The sequence below is a fragment of the Hylobates moloch genome, unplaced genomic scaffold, assembly GCF_009828535.3.
Source record: "Hylobates moloch isolate HMO894 unplaced genomic scaffold, HMol_V3 SCAFFOLD_7, whole genome shotgun sequence".
Taxonomy (NCBI): domain Eukaryota; kingdom Metazoa; phylum Chordata; class Mammalia; order Primates; family Hylobatidae; genus Hylobates; species Hylobates moloch.
The window spans coordinates 110,517,221-110,538,488 of record NW_026652282.1 but is presented as its reverse complement, the minus strand read 5'-3'; the positions used below and the strand labels follow the sequence as shown (position 1 = coordinate 110,538,488).

The 21,268-nt window shown below is 50.5% G+C and overlaps 1 protein-coding gene across 1 annotated transcript in view; it reads right to left on the bottom strand.

Annotated features, from left to right (window-relative positions):
- Nucleotides 1–19,992, bottom strand: part of BCORL1 (BCL6 corepressor like 1) — a 43,707-nt gene extending 23,715 nt beyond the window's left edge. The window contains exons 1-4 of the mRNA XM_032757601.2: nucleotides 16,752–19,992; nucleotides 11,797–11,962; nucleotides 9,990–10,070; nucleotides 4,094–4,320 (exon numbers count right to left, since the gene is read on the bottom strand). Of these exons, the coding sequence (XP_032613492.1) occupies nucleotides 4,094–4,320; nucleotides 9,990–10,070; nucleotides 11,797–11,962; nucleotides 16,752–19,898 (3,621 nt within the window). The 5' untranslated portion in view covers nucleotides 19,899–19,992. The remainder of the gene's footprint in view (nucleotides 1–4,093; nucleotides 4,321–9,989; nucleotides 10,071–11,796; nucleotides 11,963–16,751) is intronic.
- Nucleotides 19,993–21,268: the final 1,276 nt, after the last annotated feature.

Sequence of the window (21,268 nt, the reverse complement as noted above, 5' to 3'; positions counted from 1 at the left end):
CCAGCTATTCGGGAGGCTGAGGCAGGAGAATTACTTGAACCTGGGAGGCAGAGGTTGCAGTGAGCCCAGATAGAGCCACTGCATTCCAGCTTGGGCAACAAGAGCAAAACTCCATCTCAAATAAATAAATAAATAAATAAACAAACAAATAAATAAGTAAATAAGTAAATAAAAGAGATTCTCAACCTGGAGTTGATGCTATAATTGGATGAAACTTTGGGGGGCACTGGGAGAGGTGACATACTTTGCATGTGGGAGGGACAGGAATCACTGGGGGAGGCCAGAGGGCAGACTGTAGGAGTCAGCCTCTAAGATGGCCCCAGTGATCCCCTGATCTTCATGCTCTTATGCACCTTCCTCCTACAGTGAGTAGGGCTGACCTATGTAACCAACAGGAGACTGCAGAAATGACAGTAGGTGTCTTCTGAGGCTAGGGCCTAAAAGACACTGTGGTTTCTGCCTTGCTCTCTTTTGGATCTCTCACTGTGGGGAAAGCCAGCTGCTGTGTCCTGGGGACCCTTGAGCAGCCCATTGGAGAGATCCATGGGACAGGGAGAGGAGGCCTGCTGCCAACAACCAGCATCAATGTGCCAGCCATGCGAGCAAGCTACCCCAGAAGCAGATCCTCCAGTCACGCCCTCAGAGGAATGTTGCCCTGGCTGATACCTGACTGCAACCTCATGAGAGACCCCAAGCCAGGCCTAGCTAAGCCCCTGAATTCCTGACCCCAAGAAACTGTGTGAGATAACATAGGCTTATTGTTGTGTAAAGCTGCTAAGTTGTATAGTAATTTGTTATACCCCAATAGGTAACTAGTATTTCCGACTTATCCAAACTCCTCAGAACATCAAGGCCTCAGTTCAATCCTCTGTCTTCTACCATATTCCACAACACTCTGGGCCCTCTTCCTCTGTGTAGCCAGAGTACCAAGTCTGAACCACATAATCTGATGCCTCACTTTCTTCTTTCCATCCAGAGTTTCATGCGTAAGTCTCACCTCTCCTGCTAGATTTTAAGTTCCTTGGGGACAGGGTTCATATTGCCATCATTTTTCTGTTCCTTACAGCACTTAACTCAGGGCTGGGCACATTATTATTATTATTATTATTATTATTATTATTATTATTATTATTTGTTGTTGTTGTTGTTATTGTTGTTTGTTTGTTTTTGAGACAGAGTCTCGCTCTGGCACCCAGGCTGGAGTGTAATGGCACAATCTCGGCTCACTGCAACCTCTGCCTCCCAGTTTCAAGCAATTCTCCTGCCTCAGCCTCCCAAGTAGCTGGGGATAAAGGCACGTGCCACCACGCCCAGCTAATTTTTATACTTTTAGTACAGATGGGGTTTCACCATGTTGCCCAGGCTGGTCTCAAACTCCTGATCTCATGTGATCCACCTGCTTCAGCCTCCCAAAGTGCTGGGATTACAGGCGTAAGCCACCACGCCTGGCCACATTATTACAACAAATATTTGTTGACCTGTTTCAAGCCAGCTGTGTGCAGAGCCCTGGATGGCCAGAAAAGTTGCCTAAAAAGACATCAAGTCAGGAAAGGAGCAGTAGAGAACAGAAGATGAGGGCTCGGGGCATTTGTTTCCTCTGGTCAATCCCAAGACAGTGAGAAGCCATGATCAGTCCCCATCCTGAAAGGGCAGAGAGGTACAAGCCTAGCAGGAAGTCACTGGCTATGAGGGTACAATGCTGCTTTATCGCCAGGAGGATAGAGTGTACAATGGCAGGACTGGAGGATGCTGGGTAAAGTACCAGGGTTTCACTAAGCCAAGCCAGGAACCAAAGGGTGACTCTCCTTTCTGGTGGCCAAAGCTGCCAGAGAGCAGCAGCGAGGCAAGTTGCCTGGGAGGGGGAGGAGCAAGAACAAGTGGGGGACCCCTCCCCCTCTCTCCTTCCCCCTGGCTCTGAGCCCCTGTGGGAAGAAGCCCTTGGCCAGTGCCCCGCTTTCAGTGTTGCAGGAGCGTTCCCCACCCTCCCCCACCTCTTGCTTCCTGCTACAAAGCCCCCTGCCATGGGGGCAACCAGAGCAGGTGGTGGTGACTGGGAGAGAAAGGAAGGCGGGAGGGGGAAAGGAAGGTCACGGGGAGGGACAAAAACCTCTCCAGGAGAACACTGCAGCGGACACACTGCCAGGCAGAATAACCAGACAGAAGCATGTGAGTGTGCTGCTGAATCTCGGGCGCTGGTTACCTTTGTGTGGGCTGGGGCCATCCATCTGAGTGTCTGGGGGAGGAACAGGGGGAAGGGGAGGGGGAGCAGGAGCCTGAGACGCCCACCTTTTCCCAGCGCTCCTTGTGGTGGCAGCATTTTCTGTCCAACTGCCCCCCTCCCCCAGTGCCTCCCGAATACAAACAGAAGCCCCCCATTCAGAGCTTGAGAGACATATGGAACGAGCCAGGGCTCCAGAGGCAGACAGGCCTATTTCACGTCCCAACTGCATCACTCAGGACCACCCAGTAACCTCGCACAAGTCCCTTAACCTCCTTGAGCCTCAGTTTCCTCACTACAAAATGAGGATAATAAAGGTGCCTACCTCCCAAGTGCCACTGCGGGAATTAAGAGCGATAACATGAATGAACTGCCTGGCACAGACCAGAGTTCCCTGCTCTTTCCCTGGGCCCCTGTCCTCCCACTCTGGGGGGTCAAGGGAATGAACGCTGCTACCCTGCCATGCCATGCCTCTGTTCCCTCATTCTTGCTTCTGCCCGAAGCACAATGATGCACAGCAACCCTCGGAGAGCATTTTATGGTTATCAAAGCCTGTCACAGACATTGCTTCCTTTGTTCCCCCAAGCACCCTTGTGAGACAGAAAGGGCATGAAGCAGCAGCTCCATTCTTCAAGATGAGGAAATAAGCTTGAGTCTTGTCTGAGCTGGAAAGAGGTTCTGGGAGGGGGAAGGGGAAAGGAGGGGAGACGAGCACCTGGGGCTCCCACCTCTTGCCAGTGCCATTCGGGGATTCCAGTAAGAATCATGACCACAAAAGCGCTAGGCATGATGGCTTCCGCCTGTAATTCCAGCACTTTGGGAGGCCAAGGCGGGCGGATCACTTGAGCTCAGGAGTTTGAGATCAGCCCGGCCAACATGGTGATTTTTTGTATTTTTGTACTAAAAATACAAAAATTAGCCGGGCGTGGTGGTGGGCGCCTGTAATCCCAGCTACTAACAAGGCTGAGGCACGAGAATCGCTTGAACCCAGGAGGCGGAGGTTACAGTGAGCCGAGATCATGCCACTGCACTCCAGCCTGGGCGACAGCGCGTGACTCTCAAAAACGAGAGAGAGAGAAAAAAAAAAAAAAAGAATCACGACCACCAAAACAAGCTGAAGATGGGCTTTTGTTTTTGGCTGTCAATGACAAATACATATTATGAGTATACATTTGAACCCGGACCCTCACTTCTCTCAAATGTAAAGTTCACCCAGGTTGAAGAGTGGTTTTTTCTAAGGATACAACATGCAACCTAACACCAATGGCATGAACATCAGACCCAAAAGAGATGTTGATTTGGGATAAGGGTTTTAGGAATGCTTGCCTGGCTGTTGATTGGTGACTGCCCACTCACTGGCTCCTATGCTTCCATGAGAAGCTAAAGAACTGGGGAGCAGGGGAGGGGAGGAGTAGCTAGAACCTGGGCCCCAGTGGAATTCCTTCAGCCTCACCCTCAATCAACCTTTGTCTGGACCTTAAAATCCTTCCCCCTACAAGTTGTTTTCTACCTTGATTGACTCAGAAAGTTCCAAGATTGGTTTCCAGTAAGTTAAACCCAGACAAAAGCTTCTTGATTGGATGTTAACGAGCTACTCAAGCTAACATCCTGCCATATTCTTTAACTCTTCCTTAACTCAAAGAAGATCTAAAGATTGTAGAGGAAAAGCCGTCATGGGCCAGACCTTACAGTTAACTATAACTTTAGTTCCCATTCTTCAAATCCACCCCCAACCCTTCGAGAACTAGTTTGAGAATGCCTTACTAAATATGGGTTAATTTGATCCTCCCCATCCGCCCCTCCCTCCTTCCCTCCTGCCTCCTCTGCCCCCACCACCACACACACCTTCTACAATACCTCTTGATAGCTACACACCTTTGCCTCTTCTGAGACGGTTGCCATGTGCTTGGTCTTGCACTTTCGTTTTCCTGATGGCTTTTCTGAATTTTCAAGGCAGGCTGGCTCTTCCAGGTTATTTGGGAGGAAACCATTTGGTGAATCCGAGATCCCCTGGACTTTGTTGGGCAAGAGAAGGTTCCTGTTCCTGAGGCGGTGCTCCAAACTTTGGGAGGAGGAAGTCTTCTGCTTACGGGCCTTTAAATCTGAAGGCAAGAAACAGGAAAAGAACGGATGTCAGAGAAATGGAACACAGAAAAGCAATGCCTTCCTCTAAGATGAATCAGAGGACTTTGGGGATTAGAACTGCAGTGCAAAGTTGTATAACTATCAGCTATCGATATCTAGTGCTGTGCTGACTATTCCACTAAGTGCTTCTTGAATGAACACACCATACTTCAGCATCGAAGTCTCTCATCTACAAGCAGGAGACAGCTCCCAGCCCTGCCAGCAGGGGGCGGCCCATCTGGCTAGCCCTAAGATAAGGGTAATTTTAACAGGATTTTTCCCAGAGCCCAGAGCAAATCAGAATTTCTATTCGCTTTTCTCCCCATTCCCTTTGTCTGTTTCTCCAGTCTCGTATGAAAGCAAATCTGGCGGTCCTGCTGACATTACGTATCAAGTACATGGGGAACAGGGAGGAAAAGGTAGAAGGCTGCCTTCATGGCCTCAGCTCTACTCACCTGACTGCTCCATTTGTCACTCTCTGAGGACACAAAGATCAAAGCTACAGGAACTCCCTGAAACTAGAAGGCATCATGAGCCTACTTAGCTGGCAGTCAAGGGCAGAAACCTGTTGCCTTTTCTGGGTGAAAATCAAGTCACTGGTGTCACTAGAACACACCAGCAACATCTCTAATTTAGCCACAGCTTGCTGAACAAAGCACATTCTAATTTCAAAAAGGCCTGCCGGGAACTCCATTATCAAGAGCTTCATCTCACAGGGTCTGTCCTAACCCCATGTGTAGGGGCGACTGATTGTGTGTTTAGCCTCGTCTCTCAAGATTAGTGCTGCTTGGCTTGACCATCAATTGTGTGATTGGCTGGGCTCAAGTCCTAATTGCTCTGAGCCTCAGTTGCCGTATCTGTAAAATGGGGAGAATATAATCTACATCACAAGAGTGGTATGAGAATTAAATTAAGATAATACATGCAAAACCCCTTTCAAAAAGTGTTACAACAAGTAAAACATCATTATTGTGTTATTTAAGCACAAGCTCCTGAGGTGGAGCCATGCCCGTGTGTTTTCCTCCCCAAAGGAATGAACACCATGCCTAGCAATTGGTGAAATGAAGGGACTGAGATTGAAGAGTTCTCAACTCGCCTCCCCCAACCCTGACACAGGCTCTCACATGTGACATTGACAAAGGCAGATCCAGACGTGGAAGCCATCATTTCAGCATGAGGAGTTGGCTGCAGCTTATGCACAGTTCCTGGAAGGCCAGCTGTCATGCCATCCCTTTCTCCCAGCTAGCCTCAGCCCGCCAGTGGGGCCCCATAGCCTGTCCAGGAATTGCTGTACTACATGGTCTCTAATAGCACTTCCAGTCAGAATGTTCTAAACTCCGGCTTTTGATGCAACACATTTAGGCTGAGGCAAAAGAGGAAGGAACAGAACCATGCCTTGTGAGGACCCCAGGAAACATGAAGAAGTCATATTACAGTGTTCAATGCTACAGGCAAAGAAACAGCCCCCCCACCTTGTTTACCCAGGGCAGGGCAGGCTTGGGTGTTTATTCAATTGCAGAGAAGTGAAGGCTTTATAGTAGCCCACAAAGGACTAGAGAGCGGAGGTGGCAGGTGTGTGAGTGGAAGTGGCTCTGCCTACCTGCTCCGCAGGTCAAGAAGGGAGATAACCAAAACCAAGATGAAAAGAAAAGTCAGGAGGCTCAGACAGAAGTAGGGTAACCTGCCACATGTGGCCTTTGCCAAATTCCTGCACGAAGATGCCATCATCAGAGCTGGAGGAAAGTAACCAGACCACGTGCCAAATCCAGCTGCCTCAATGCAAAACCCTTAGACACATCCACAGAGGAAGAATGGCCTACTTTCCAACAACTGGAGCTGCCCCCAAATCAAGTAGGATGCCTTGATTGGTGGTGTTCTCTGCATTACTGGAGGTGTGTTCATGAAAATGCTGGCTGGCCACCTGTCAAGAATGCTGTGGAGATCTCTATCTTTGCATTGGGTGGCAAACTGGACCAGGCAACCTCGAAGGTCCTTCTGGTTCCAAGAGCCAATACGTTCCACAGGAAGCTTCCATGCTAGGAAACCAGGTGCCATTAGAGAAGATTAGGTGATACACAAAAGCTCCTCTTCATCCTAACACAAGTGGCTGAGGCCAACAGCTTGACAACTCATTCCTGACCAATCTATTATTGCTCTAGCAGAAGAAAGAGAAAATTGTTCCCACTCTGTCACATAGTTGATGAAAATTAGCTCAATTACTCTCTCGAGCGTAGATGACGGGTATCATACATATCTCCACTTAAACAGAGCCGGAAATGAGGTTAAGCCGTCTTTGCATTATAGCAAACCTGAAATCTACTACCCACTCAATATGAGGTTATTCAGTTTTAGCTAATAAGGAGACAGCGGATGTTTACCGGCAGCTCAGGATGAATACATTATAGGAGGCAATCAATTGCTGCTTCCAGGGTAGAGGTCAGAGAATGACAGTGAGAGACAAGAGGTGTTCTTATAAAACCCAGAAATGTGCTTTTTGCTCATTTAGAAATCCACTATAGGAATGGGCCTGAACAGTACTCAGTGGAACATACTGATATTAGCGTCTTGTGACAGTCTGTGCCTCCGGAATGGTATATCACAGCATTTGATGTGGTCAGAGAAAGCCTGGTTTTCTCTTTGGGCTGCCTGCCTTCTCAACTCAGGTCCAACAAAAATGATGCTACTTTGGGTCACCTCAAAGCTTCACTCCGCCTCTGAATAATCACTGTGGCTTTAACGGATAAAGCAATGCTGTGCCCGTTTCTATTTGAAGTTCTTCTGTTGGTTTGAAGAACCCACTGTACTTCTTTTTAGCTTAGAGGCTGCAAGTATCCCAGGAAAGGCAGCCGATGCCCTCTGTCTTCTTGAACCCAAGATTCTAGGAGAGAGAACCCGTCCTCCCAAAAGACTCGACTCCCTCAAGCCAACCAGAGAACTCCCTGGTATCCAGCTGTCCCATGCCAAGGATGTCACCGTGGCTTTGCCCACAGGTTCAGACTTCTATAAGAAACTGGAGGGCTTGGGCCTTCATGTCCTCCGCTCACCTGCAGGCCAATCCGAACTCATTCAATGTCAACCCAAAGCCAAAGGCTCGGAGCTGGAGTTGAGTGACCCCCTCTGGCAGCTGGAGATCATAGCACCGGGTTTCTCTGGGTCCCGAAGCCTTTGGGTGGCGTAGAGATGCCCGAGGGTTCCCAGAAGCCAAACGGGCCGCGGTGACAGCAGAGCCCCTGGCCAGCCTTACCTGCTCTCCCTTTCCGCCGCTGCTCGTCTTCTTGCTCTGTCAGGTACTCTCCAGTCTGATATTTTCGGCTCTTCTGCCGTCTTCGTTTCTTCCTCTTCAGCAGGCCCTCCTCCTCCTCTTCCTCCTCCTCCTCATTGGTGTCCCACATTTGCCGGGCAGCCTCTGTCCTCCAGGGCATTTCTCGGGCTCGCCACAGGTGCCTTCGGCCCTGGCTCAGCAGAGACTTGTCCTGGGCATGGTGGCTGCGATACTGGGTGTCCCGTTGGGTCTTTCTCACCTTTCGACGCTTAGCTGGGGTGGGGGTTACCTCTTCTTCTTCTTCTGTGGGGAAGACTTCCTGGCTTCCCATGTCACTGTCTGCCATGCCAGCAAAGGAGCTACAGATGCTTCCTGTGGATGGGATGTACAGAGGATGGTCAGGTACTTCTTCAAAGGATAAAGCATGGTGTCGAAGTGAATGCCCTGGACTAGGAGTTTGAAGGTCTGGGTTCAAGTTCAGGCTCTGCCAGTTATTAGCTGTACCGTTCGGGAAAGTTCCTTCAGTGCAGTCTCCTCATCTATAAAATGGGGATACTGTTCTCCCCCTACTGACCTCACAGGGCTGTTTTGAGGCTCAAATAAGATCTTTTCACGCATATGTGCTTTACAGAGTCCAATATACCAGACAACGTCAAGTATTAAAAACACACACCCTTACTCATCCACGTTACAGTGTCACCTGAATTCACGCCCAAAACTCTTGCTTAGCTCTTATAAAGTGCCAAGTATTTTGTGAAGGGCAGGAGAGGGCCATGGGTCCCTGGGAAATCAGGGGCTAGGAGAGGGCAATTGGGGTCTCAGACAGGGCGAGGGAGGATATACTCCTTTTGTGGCACCACCAATCTTGGGGACAGAGCCATCCCGGCCAAGCAGAATCATCACAAGAGAAGAGTCTCAAGAAAAGCGAAGCAAGAAGGAGTCCCTTTCCTGTGATCTGTGACAGAGCCTGGTTGGGTCATGCCCAAATGCACCCAGGCACGCCCACTTCCCTTAAATTGACCCCACCTCCTCCTGACTTGCCAAGAGTTCAGGGGTGGAGCTTCCTCCCAGGCACCTCCCTCCACCCAGTTGTAGCTGTTCCTCACCGCTGGGCAAGCGCTTCCCCTTCCTCCCCCACCACCCCAGGATGGATTGGTACCTTTCCTGCCTTCCTCAGCCACCTTGCCAAGAGGCCATTTTCTCTCTCCACTCTTTCCTTCAACTCTGCTAATAACAAAAGCACATCCTAAACTGGCCTGGTTTCACACTACAGGAGATTTGACACCTTCCTCCTCGGAAGCAGCTGTGAGACACCACCATCTTTCTCCCAAGGCCCAGCTATTAACTCAACAGTCCCCAGACCCAAGCGAGGTCAGCAGAAGAAAGAAATGGTTCGAGGCAAATAGAGTAAGTAGCCCTTGACCAAAGCTTCAAGTTAGTCACACTGCTAAAAGACAGCAAGTAACAGCACATTTTCCGTTATATAGACCAGGCAAAACAAAGTGTTCTGGTTAATCTAATATTCTGGTTAATACAGAATCATCATAGAGATCACAAAGGGACCACCAATTTTCAAAGAATCAAATACAGTACAATGTGTTTAACACTAAAATGGGACTGGCTGTAATGTAATTGCTCTTTGATAATTCAGAGGACACTTCAGGATTTTGCAAGGCCTCCAGGCCATCATTATGAGCCCCAATTACCACCTCGCTTGCCATGTGCCAAGGTGCCAGTTAATAGAATGTCAGATAACTGAGTTTACACTATACCTTGCTTCCCCATTCTATCCAATTTGCATGGAAATTGGGTGAACTGGGACAACTATCTCCAGCCCTGGATACCAGTGTGGAGGCTAGCAGAAGGTAGTGGTGGCTAGAAAGGGCTAGCTTTTTTTAGTCCCTAGAGGTTGACCAATACAAATTCAGGGAGCCAAATGTGATTCTGCCAGCCCTGGTGATTCAATGACTTTTCCAATTTTGAGGATGCCTGTCACATAGGGCAATAAGACCAAGGTCGAAAGTTAAATGTCTGTGCCTGAGATTGGCCCCAGTAATGACGAGGTGCCAAAGCTTGGAGTTAAACCGGCTTTCCTGAGTGGCACAGGCCTTACCTCTTTCCACCATCAGCTCCCAACAAGAGATATCAAATCCCTGCTCTGAAAAGTTGAACAAATAATCCTCAAACAGTGGGCAATATTTGAGGACTATTTGTCCCCTGCCCCCACCCAGGGCTCTCTTATCTCTGCAAGGAGCTGGGCATTGTGGCACAGTGAATCAAATTCCCAACTCAACACCTGGGCCCATGGTAAAACTGCTCAACCAGATCTCGATCTCTCTTTTCATAGAAGATGCCGAGAGGGGCCATCACCTTAGTCTCACTCACCAGACTGACTGCGCGTGCGGGTGCTCAGAACCACAGGAATAAAGTCACGGAAACTGCTCTTTGCTTTCTTTTCCAAGGAACCTGGAGTGATGTGTGGTTTGGGGACAGAAGGCAGAAATGTTAGAATCAAAGTCTAAAGACCAGAAAGCCCACCTGTGAGGCTTGGGGGAAAGATTGAGAAAGAGTTTGTGTTTACCTTGTGGTTAATCTGGGTTACATTTATTCGCTCCCCTTACGTGGCCATCACATATGTGTTTCTTGTAGACAATGAGTGTTTCCAGGTGGTTTTTAAAAACTGGGAGTTTGGTCACTTTTGCTGATACCAGAAAAGGCAGTGCACAGTATCAATGTGACAGTGTGCCAGAAAGTAGGAAAGTAGGAGGCCCCACTGCCCATAGGACTCTGAGGCTGCTGCACCTCAACAAAGTTCTGCTGGGCATGGTGGCTCACGCCTGTAATCCCAGCACTTTGGGAGGCTGAGGTGGGTGGATCACCTGAGGTCAGGAGATGGAGACCAGCATGGCCAACATGGTGAAACCCCGACTCTACTAAAAATACAAAAATTCGCCGGGCGTGGTGGCACTCACCTGTAGTCCCAGATACTTGGGAGGCTGAGGAAGGAGAATCACTTGAACCTGGGATGCAGAGTTTGCAGTGAGCCGAGATTGTGCCACTGCACTCCAGCCTGGGTGACAGAGTGAGACTCCATCTCAAAAAAAAAAAAAAAAGGAAAGAAAGAAAATAAACAAAGTTCTAACTGAGCTGGAGCAGGTCCCAGAGGAGGGCAACCTCAGTGAATCTTGGAGGATTGAGTGAGGCCGGAAGATAGGAACAAGGAGCCAGTGAACAGAGAAAAACGGCTAGGAACAGATGAGGCCAGACGCGGTGGCTGACGCCTGTAATCCCAACACTTTGGGAGGCTGAGGCAGGGAGATGGCTTGAGCCCAGGAGTTCAAGACCAGCCTGGGAAACATGGTGAAACCCCATCTCTTCAAAACTACAAACATTAGCCAGGTATAACGGCACATGCCTGTGGTCCCAGCTACTCGGGAGGCTGAGGTGGGAGGATCACTTGAGCTCAGGAGGTTGAGGCCGCAGTGAGCCCATATTGTGCCATTGAACTCCCCCTAGCCTGGGAAGCAAAGCGAGACTCTGTCTCAAAAAAAAAAAAAAAAAAACAGACCAGAAGAGGCAGGTCATAGTCATGTCAGGTGGGCAAGACCATGAACCTGGACTCCTATGCTCAGGAATGCTGGGGATTCTCTTCCTGATAAGGGTGCCCAGAAACTATTAGTGGCAAAACGGACAGGTTAGGGACACATGCCAGCCCTGTCATCCCAAACACCCTGTGTGTCCCTAAATGATAATAAACGTTTAAGATTTCTCTAAACTCTCCTAGCTATTTATTTTTATCTCTTCAGAATAGCAGTTTTCCAGTATACCTAAAGAAGACAGCGTAATGAACCCCCATTCTGTGGTTTTCGTCTAAATTCTCCTTAAACTTGTTTCTTTGAGCCTAGACCCATCGCTGGGAAATGGGTCGGCTACTGTGTTGTGTGCCTGGTGTTTGTGTCTGAAAACCACTTCCTTCAGCCTTATTCTAGCACCCAGAGGGAGCAGAAGGGGCCCCTGATCCTTGCTTGCTCACCTTAGACTTCAGAGGGGTCAATCATATCTTCTTTCCACAGTAAAGAAGCCTCACTTTTCCAGAGTGAAGGAGTCGGCGCCTGAGCCCCTCTGCCCTCACCACCGTGCCCTGGGGATCCCTCTGCAGCCCAGCCCAGAGGGCCAGGGCCGCGGGGCCTACCTTCCTCGTGGCCGTCGGCTCGTTTTCCTGGAGACTGGGACTCCGGCTTTGTCGGCTTCCGGTGCTTGTGCTTTCCCCTGACTCCATTGTGCTCTTTTCCTGAATCTGAAGCCCCCCTGGGGCTTTTCTTGGTGGATTCCTGGGGGTCACTGGGCAGCTTCCGGCACTGTGGAGAGGTAGAGGGTCAGGTCTGAGGTCAGTTTCACTTCTTAAGAAAGCTCTCCCGGGGTTGAGCCGTGTGTCCCGTTTCTGACCTAGAGGCATGAGCTGCCCAGAGTGGGGGACCAGGGGCAAGGGGCCGTGCATTGCCTTCCACAGTGGGCGACAGGGGCTCTTTTGGACTGAGTCCAGGGCCCCAGCTAATCCCCATAGGCGTCCACATCCCATCACTTTAAAGAGGTCTACAGAGTCTGCGTTCACAAGCCAGTGAATAAACACCCAAAGTCATTTTAAAAGGTGCAAAGTCAGGCCCCATACTCTCTGTACCCAAACACCAATGGAGAGACCGGCATTAAACAAAATGCCTCTTCTGCAAGTTGGGAGACTACATTGTTCAAATAACTTCACTGTGAATGGTATTGCACCAACAACTGAAAATAATTCTCAGTACAGGCCAACTCAAGAAAAACTGTCTCTTTTCACGTGTAAATTAATACCAGAAAATAGATTCAACTAAGGTAAGAAGAAAAACATGACACAGGAGCAATTCAAATATCCTCATATTTATAAAACCCAGTGAAAAGGCCCAGGCAGTATTCATAATGCCACTTTATACTCTGTAGCACTTTCAACTTTTCCAAATGCTCTCATCTCCATTATTGGATTTTATTCTCCCCACAACCCTGGGAGGAGAAGCTAATATTATCCCCACTGAACAGATAAGAAAATGGAGGCTCCAAGACAAAGGGTTGAATGACTTGTCCAGGGTAACACACAACTCCATGTGTCCACTGGCTCAGGGACTGCCACTTACCAGGCCAACCCGCAAGTTAGCACATTTGTGCTTGGAGTGAGAAAGACCCAGGACTGGGACTAGGACCCGGGGCTCCTGGCCCCCAGCCCGGGCTTCTGGGCATCAGCTCTTGCTACCTATCTTCCCCGAATCGCTTCCTCGACTGCTTCAGCTCAGCTTCTCCCACGCCCACTGCCTGGCGCATCTAAGAGGTACAATGGCTGTGCTCACACACTGCAAGGACACTCTCAGCCTAACAGTCGCGTATTCTCACAAGCTTTGAGGTCTCTCTGTGCCACTAAACAAGAAATAGGGCAATGTAGGGATTTCCAGTATTCTAGTATGCAGGGAGTGCAGAATAAGCAAAACGTTGGAATAATAAAAGCAGGTCCGAGGAGGAAAGGAAGGGTTAAACTTGCTTGAGCTGTTTTTCCCCTAAGCTGACCCATGCCTCGCCTGCTAGAAGGTTATCGTGGTGTACCTCCAGCTAAGGGGATGGCACATACCTTACTGATGGAACATTTTCGGGGGCGGGGGCCTCCTAGTTCTCCAGGGACAGGGAGTCACCACTACCCATCAAATTCCAGGACTCCTCCTATCCCATGAACTCCTCCTGCTGCTTATTTTCACCAGAGGCCTGAGCTAAAAATTCAAGTTCAGTTTCCCCCTTGGCTTACTGCCAGTTCCTACAAACTAAAGTGTTAGGAGGAGGAAAGCATTGGTTGGAAAGAGGAAGATGAGGAACTACTGCTTAAAAACTGACCTTCAGGTACGGCTGGAGAAAAACTATTTTAAGTCAGGGGGAATAAAGTCAAATGCACATACATTTGAACATGTCCTATTTATTTCTGAATATCATTCTTAGCTGGCTCTTTCAAATACAGATCATTAACTTTTACTTCCGAAGACAAAAACAAGTAAAACAGAACATCTAGCAGGGCGCGGTGGCTCAAGCCTGTAATCCCAGCACCTCGGGAAGCCGAGGCGAGTGGATCACCTGAGGTCAGGAATAAAAATATTTCACACACTCCAACTTATGCATGAAGTTGGGAGGATGGGGAGACCGTGTGAGATGAATGTTCTGGTTAACAGAGTTTTGAAATATTTTCCAAAGAGCTTTCCAAGTAATGAGAAGACAATAAAATACACCCAGCACCAAATGAAGCAGAACTCCCTCTCTTTGCTGGTGATGCAGAAGGCCCTTTAGGATCCTGAGAGGCCTTGGGCAGGTGGTATTGGCAACAGGAGACTATTTTCACTCTTGGCCAAGCCCTGAAAGGGGCTGTTTCAAACAAACACCTGATCTTAGTTTGCTGATCAACAGCTTCCTTCTCAGGAAGGTGGCATGTAAAAAAAAAAGAAAGAATGAAGTGATTTGCACTCCCAAAAAATAGACATTTACTAAATCCTTACAGGCAGTTGCGAAGAGCTGCTTCCAGGCCCCCGATCCTGTCATTTTATTCTCTGCACTCTGCATTTGACAGTGGGCCCACTGAACTGTTCATCTAATATAGGATGGGGCAGTGCCCACCTGTCACTGAGTCATCTGTAAGACATAAGCTTCATGAGAGGCGGGGCCACATCTATTTTGTTTGTAATGCTAACAATAACAGCAACCACTAACACTAACTGAACACCTACTATGTGCCAGATACTACTCTACACACTCATGTATATTGCATTCTTTAATCTTTTTTAAAATGACAGCTTTACTGAGATATAATTTATTAAGACATACCATGCAATTCACTTGTGTAAAATTCAATTGTTTTTAGTATAGTCATAGAGCTATGTAACCATCCCTACTTATCTAGCTCCAGAACTTTTTCATCACCCTGAATGGAAACCCAATACCCATCTCCCCAATTCTTCCATCCTCCCCAACCCTAGGCAACCACTAGTCTACTTTCTGTCTCCATGGATTTGCCTATTGTGGACATTTTATATCATCATCTCATTTAATCTTCACAACAACTCTATGAGTAGATACTATTATTGCCTTGTGTATAGATTAAGAAACTGAAGGCCATAGAGATTAAATAGCTTGACTAATAGCACACAGCTAGGAAGAGGTGGGGCCAAAATTCAAACCCAGGCTCTGTGTCTGGCTCCAGGGAGCATACTCCTCATCAATCTACGATACCATCCTCCTGAAGAGGTATTCCCATTGCCTGGGAAGGACTGGCATACAGTAGCCATGCAACAAAAACTTGCAAAACATTCAGTGAAACAGTTCCACGGGCGGAGAGTAGAAGATGGCCAGGTGAGGTGGCTCACGCCTATAATCCTGGCACTTTGGGAGGCTGAAGCAGGAGGATCACTTCAGCCCAGGAGTCTGAGACAAGCTTAGCCAACATAGTGAGACCTCGTCTCTACAAAAAAATAATTAGCCAGGTGTAGTGGTACACACCTGTGGTCCCAGCTACTTGGGAGGCTGAAGTGGGAGATTGCTTGAGCCCAGAAGGTGAAGGCTGCAATGAGCTGTGATCTAGCCACTGCACTCCAGCCCGGGTGATAGAGCAAGACCCTGACTCAAAAACAACAACAACAACAAAAAAAAAAAAAAAAAAAAAAAAGAGAGTGGAAGATAATATGGTATAGCTGAAGAAGAACATGGACTTTGGAACCAGAGACCAGAGTCTGAGTTTTAGCTCTGCCAGTTAGTAGCTGTGTAACTGGGTAATGCATCCTCTCTGAGCTTCTGTTTCATTTATTTTCTCACCTGTAGATTGGTGTAGCATTCACCTCATATGGTTACTGTAAGGATTAGATAACAAATGTAGAAACACAACTCTAACGACATGAATTATTATTCTTATTACCACCAAGTGCAGATGGCAATTACCTGCCAAATGTTATATGCTCTACTGCGTCATGACCCACGTTCCTACTTCACGTGTCTCTGACATACCAGGGTGGTTGTGAGGTTTGTGAGTTAAAAGCCACCCAAATACCTATCCCAGGGGTTCTTAACCTGGAGTCCCTGGGTGAGCTTTGGGTGATGGGGCAGAGGTCAGGTCCATGAACCCCCTAAAATTATTGGCAAAATTCTGAGGTCACGTTTCTGGGGACAGGGTCCATAGCTCTCATTAGCTTTTCAAAATGGTCTATGGTCCAAAAAAGACCACAAACTTGTGCCACAGCCAAATTCACAGTGCTCTAGCCAGAAAATTTGTCCCTTAGTGTACATCAACATCCAACTGGAAAGCTTGCTAACAGAACTTCAAGTTGCTCTAGATTTTTAATAAACCCTATCCTCAAATGTTTCAAGATTCTCCTTGGATCACCAGTAGCCTCTGGTCCCTTCTGGGAGACCAGGGGATTCTCATCAAGTGTTCCTGGCCCACCTTTTTGCCTAGAACTCTGCCACCATCCATAGCCTGTTAAGACCAACACCCAGACACCCAACCTGCCTTGCCCATCCAATCCCCAATGGGCCAAAACCCAAAGCTGCTGCCTCAAGCATTCGAGCGGGTAGAAAACTGATTAACACAGAAGCCAAGTTGGCTCTGACCCCACAAGGCTCCCAGCAAATCCTAAGCAGGCCCCCCCACCAGCGGTGCAAGGAACAACCCCGTCAGAGGCCCCTGCTCTCCCCATCCCTAAGTTCTCAAGGCCAGTGTTCTCTCAGTAAAGGAAAAGGAAGAATGGTTATTCAAGGAAGAGCCTGTTATTCATTGATTTCCCTCAGCAATATCTTCTTCCGCTTTCCGACCTCATCTGGGACAATGGCTTCCCTACCCCAGGGACGGAATCATTTCCCACATCCTACAAACTACAAGCCAGCCTCTCCCCATGCTGAGACACCGTATATGGAAAATGTGACCTAGGGAGGGGACAGCAGGTCACTATTCTTTTTACAAAAGCCTTCCAATCCGTTCGGTTCACACAGCTGCCCAACAGCACTGTGTCACAGGGTAGGGGTCACAGGAGGTTGCTATCCGTGGCACAAAGTAGACCAGCGGCGTCTCGGCCCCACCCTGGACCTTAGCTCAGCACTCACCTTGGGTCTGTGGGAACTCCGGACCATGGGCTTGGCTTGTGGCTGCAGCTGCTGCTCTTCGCTGTCCTTCTCTTTGCCGCACTTCATCTTCTTGGATGGCAGAGATTCTGTCACATCATCTGGCTGCCACTTGTTCTTGCAAGCAAAGACCGCTATGCTTTCCTGTTTCACTCGAGCCTGCCCAGCCTTAGCCCGAACTTCAGTTTGGCCCCTCTGGGGAGCCACTGGGAGGCCATCAGCCCGGAAGCAGGTGGCTAAATTGAAGACCACATCACCATCCACCTTCTCCATTTTCACTCGCCCCAGATCCACCTGGCTTCCAAGCTGTGGGCGCTCTGTGCTGGAGCCCCTCCTGCTGCTCGGAACCACGTCCAAGATAAGTTCCTTGGGGTGGCTGTCGTGAGGTAGCAAAGGCAGCTCAGGCATCTTGGGCAGGTTCTGGGGGGTGGCCAGGACCAGCTCATGGGACATGTAGGTGGCCAGCACTTGGTTCTTAGGCTTCGTGTCTCCTGCCAGCTTCAGGCCACAAGCCCCCTGGGGGCCTTCCATCTTAGGAGTGCTGTCAGAGCAGAGGTGGCTCTCTGATTCCTCAGGCCCCTGATTCATTCGAATGTCCCCACCACTAGGCTGAACAGACAGTGCCAGGGTCCCAGTCTGAGGGCTGAGGGTCAAGAGGACAGGATTGACTTGTTCTTCATAAGGCTTGGCAGCAATCCGGCAAGTTTTGTTCTTTGTAACAGGGTCCTGCTCTGGAACAAAGGAGCCCCCAGGCCGTGGCTGCCCCTCGGGAAGTCCGTGCACGGCTTCGCTGGAGCTGAGAGATGGCACACCAGAAAACTCCGAAACAACGCTGGTGGGCCTGATGGGCGCCCCCTGACTGGGGGTCAGCTGCCCGGCACTGGAAATGCCAATGGAAAGCAGAGACGCCTGGTGGTACGGGGACCAGCCAACAGGCAGGACCTGGGTGCTGGTAGGTTTCCCATTGACTGAACACCGGGGATAAATATTTGCCGGCCCCGTGGGTTTCCACAAAGAGAGTTCCTTGGTTTGGCACCCTGGCAGCCCAGGGGCAATGCGGGCTGGGGTGTATCGTTTCACTGTGCTTGGCTGTCCCTCAGCACCAGCCTGGCTGCTCTTTTTGCCACACGTGGCACCAGTGCCCTTCGGCTCTCCTTGATCAATGATAGAGATGGGCTCCTGCTTGGGGAGATGGCGGGGGTCACGGTTGAGGCCCAGGTTGGGGTCTTTGTTCAGCAGCAGGGATGCAGGCACTGGGTTGGCCACTCCCACATAGGTGCCAGGAATGGTGCTGATCAGCGCGGTTGAGTTCTTCACCCAGGTGCTCGGGTCCCCATTCCTCACGATCTCGGGAAAGATGACAAAGGGCGAGGAAGTGGAGCCCAGGCAGGAGGTGACATTGCCACCGGCAGCCTGGGTCGTGCGCTGAGACCTGGACAGGACTGTGGAGAGGAGGGCCTTGCTGCTGGTGTGCACGGGGGTCAACACAGGCATGGGGGGTGTCTTGCGCTGGTTCGGCAATGGAAGCTTCTGGCGGTTGGACTTGGAGGATAGATCAAGGGGCATCTCGCTGCACTCAGGTGGAGAGGACATCTCTCGTTCCAGCTGTGGCGGTGACTTAAGAGGAGAGAAGGTAACGGAAGTCCCTTCTGTTTGCTGCTCGGTGCCACTGGGCATCTTGGCGGGGTGCGGTGGGGCTGAGCTCCCACTGGGGGCTGGCAGCAGAGGCTGTGGAGTTGGAAGCACCTTGGCAGAAGCAGTGACGAGGGAGGTATCTGCCAAAGGCCCAGGGACCCCATCGGGTGCAGGCTGGGTGGTGGTGCTACCAGATGGGGAAGTGCAGGGGAGCCTGTTCACCTCCAGAGATACCAGCTTGGAATCCGAAGTCAGAGGCCGGGCCACAGAAAATGCATACGGGTAAGAACGGAGCTCCGGGGAGGCTAGCACGCCTGGGAGACACCTGTCCTGCAGGTAGGACGGCAGGACAGGGAGCGTAAGAGTGGAGGAAACCCCTAGAGTGGTTGGCAGTGTGGCCACACTGAGCGGCTGCCCACAGCTTGGAGGTGGGATATATACCAGCGGCTGGCTTGGGGTCAGCACTGTCCCTGGCTGAAAGGACAGGGGGACTTTTTGCATAGCTGGTGCCTGAGCTGCAGGAAAGCACACTCTACTCAAACTGAAGGAGGCCGGGATGGGTGCAGAGGTGGGAATGGCAGCTGGTGTGGCAGCAGGCATGGGTGTAGGGGCTGGAGTAAAGATGGGGGCTGGGGTGGGTGCAGGCACCGGTGTAGGAGCAAAGGCGGGGATGAGGGTGGGGGTAGAAGGTGGGCCGGAAGATGGGGTTGGAGTGGGCATGGGCACAGACGGAGGAGCAGGGGCCGCTGGAGGCGTGGATGCTGGCATGGGAGCCAGAACCGGAGTGGGGACGGGAGCGAGAACCAAGGTCGGAGCTGAAGGGGGCACAGGAGCCTGGATGAGAGCCAAGGGAGGAGCTGAAACTGGGACTGAAAGCGGGGCAGGAGCTGGAGCCGACAGGGGAACTGGGCCTGAAGGGGGAGCAGAAGCTGGCACAGGCACCAAGACTGAGGCTGAAACGGAAAGGGGGTTCGAGTCAGAGATGAGTGTGGGCACTGACGGTGGCGCCGGAGCCAAAGCCGGGACAGGTGCTAAGGGAGGGGAAGGAGCTGGAACCGAAGTGGCAACTTGGACTGGAACAAGCCCTGAATGGGGGACTGGGGCAGGGACGGAGAGGGGAACCTGGAATGCATCTGGAACAGAGGGAGGCACGGAGGCCGAACCAGGAGCAGGGGGACAGATAGGGGCTGGCAGAGGACTGAAGTTAGTGGTAACCAGGGGCAGGGTCCCCTCCACAGGGACTCCAGTTCCCAGAGTTGCCAAAATGAAAGTATTCTTCTCTCCAACACCTTGCCGAGAGTCCAAAGCCTTTACTCCGGCAGGTGAGCAGTCAACCTGTTTGTTCATTTGGGTGTTGAGTGGAGTCCAGGAGCAGTCGGCCCTGCTGTTGCTGGCCTCGGTGCTGTCGGATGCGGGAAGCTTGAGCTCGTCTCCTGGGCTGCTCAGGGGCACCAAGAGGCCCTCAGCCTCTGCCACATTCCCAGTGTAGTCCATTTTTGGCTGGGGATTGTCAGGCTTGTCTTCTGACTTGTGCCCAAGTTTTTCTGTAGCACTGCCATCTGGGTCTGCCCCCCGGGCATTGCTGCCACTTCCAACTGCCGTGAGCTCCACCTGCAACGACAGGATAGCATGCACATCTCAGCCAGCTCCCTGCAGATGGTGCAAGTGTCCTGAGGCCCCTGAGAGGCAACTGCTGGTCTTCTCTGCAACTCGACCAACCAGGTCTCGGAAGACACAGAGGGCAGCCAGCCAATTTGTGTCCCACCAACACCAACTCCTGGGAGAGACCCTGTCCCTTCCTGCCCACTTCTTGGGATGGCAGGCTGGGCACACCTCCCAGGCAGCTCAGCTCCATCCTTTGGTGGACAGCACGTGGCTCCATAAAGCCTCTTACCTTGGAAAAACTGCTGCTGACACAAAACTCCTGAGATCCGAAGTGCTGGCAGTCGCCTGTCGTTGACTCCTCATCAGAAAGAGGTGCTCTTCTAGCAGGGAAGATACAACCAGAGAAGGGACATGAGGCCCAGGATTTGAGCCAACACCACCTTCCCCAGAATGCCTCCTGCCTGCCTGGGTCCCCATAAAACCTTCCTGTCTCACTTACTGTAGTAACTTGTGAGGGGGATTACAAGGGACTAGGGGTTCCTGGGTTCCTGGTTACAAAGTGGAGGCTCCACACCTAGCTTTGCAAGTCTCTACCAGAGCCCAGTCTGACTAGACTCCCCTCTTCGGACTGTTTACCCTGTTTTCTAGGGCTCTTGCCAGAAGTGTGGACACCCAAGCACTTTTACCTTTTCCCTGAAGCTTACCTGCCAAAATGACCATCCAGGATGTACAGGGCATTGCTCAAAGGGGAGAGACATGAGAACCACTGAATGCCTCAAAAGGCGTGCAAAATCCATTTTTCTTTTAAATACAATCTTATTTTAAGTCTCTAAGGGCAGCTGGCTGAAAGTGTCATATGGGTAATCCTCTTCTAAAACAAATAAACCCCTGTTGTGTTTTCAGGTCTAAATCCGAATCATCACCTATTCACCTCCTGGCTTGCCTAGAGCAGAGACACGTTTATTAGCACTGGTAATGATACCACTTGGAGGCCACCAGGTCACTGGGTGCTGAGAGGCATTTTAAGAATACTACTTTTTTCCCTCCAGGAGACACTGCCCCCTTTTCTAGAGTTCTAGTCAACATCCTCCCTTCTACCCTCCTTCTATCCTTGCCTACATCCTATCTACTGCCAGCACCCCTCCCCACCCCCCCATCAGTCTCCCAGCACCACTTTGTTCTCTCTCGTCCGAAAGGCCTCAGACCCCAAATTCAGGTTCATATGCCCCAGAGAAAAGGGCTCAAGGCCAGAGAGCTGG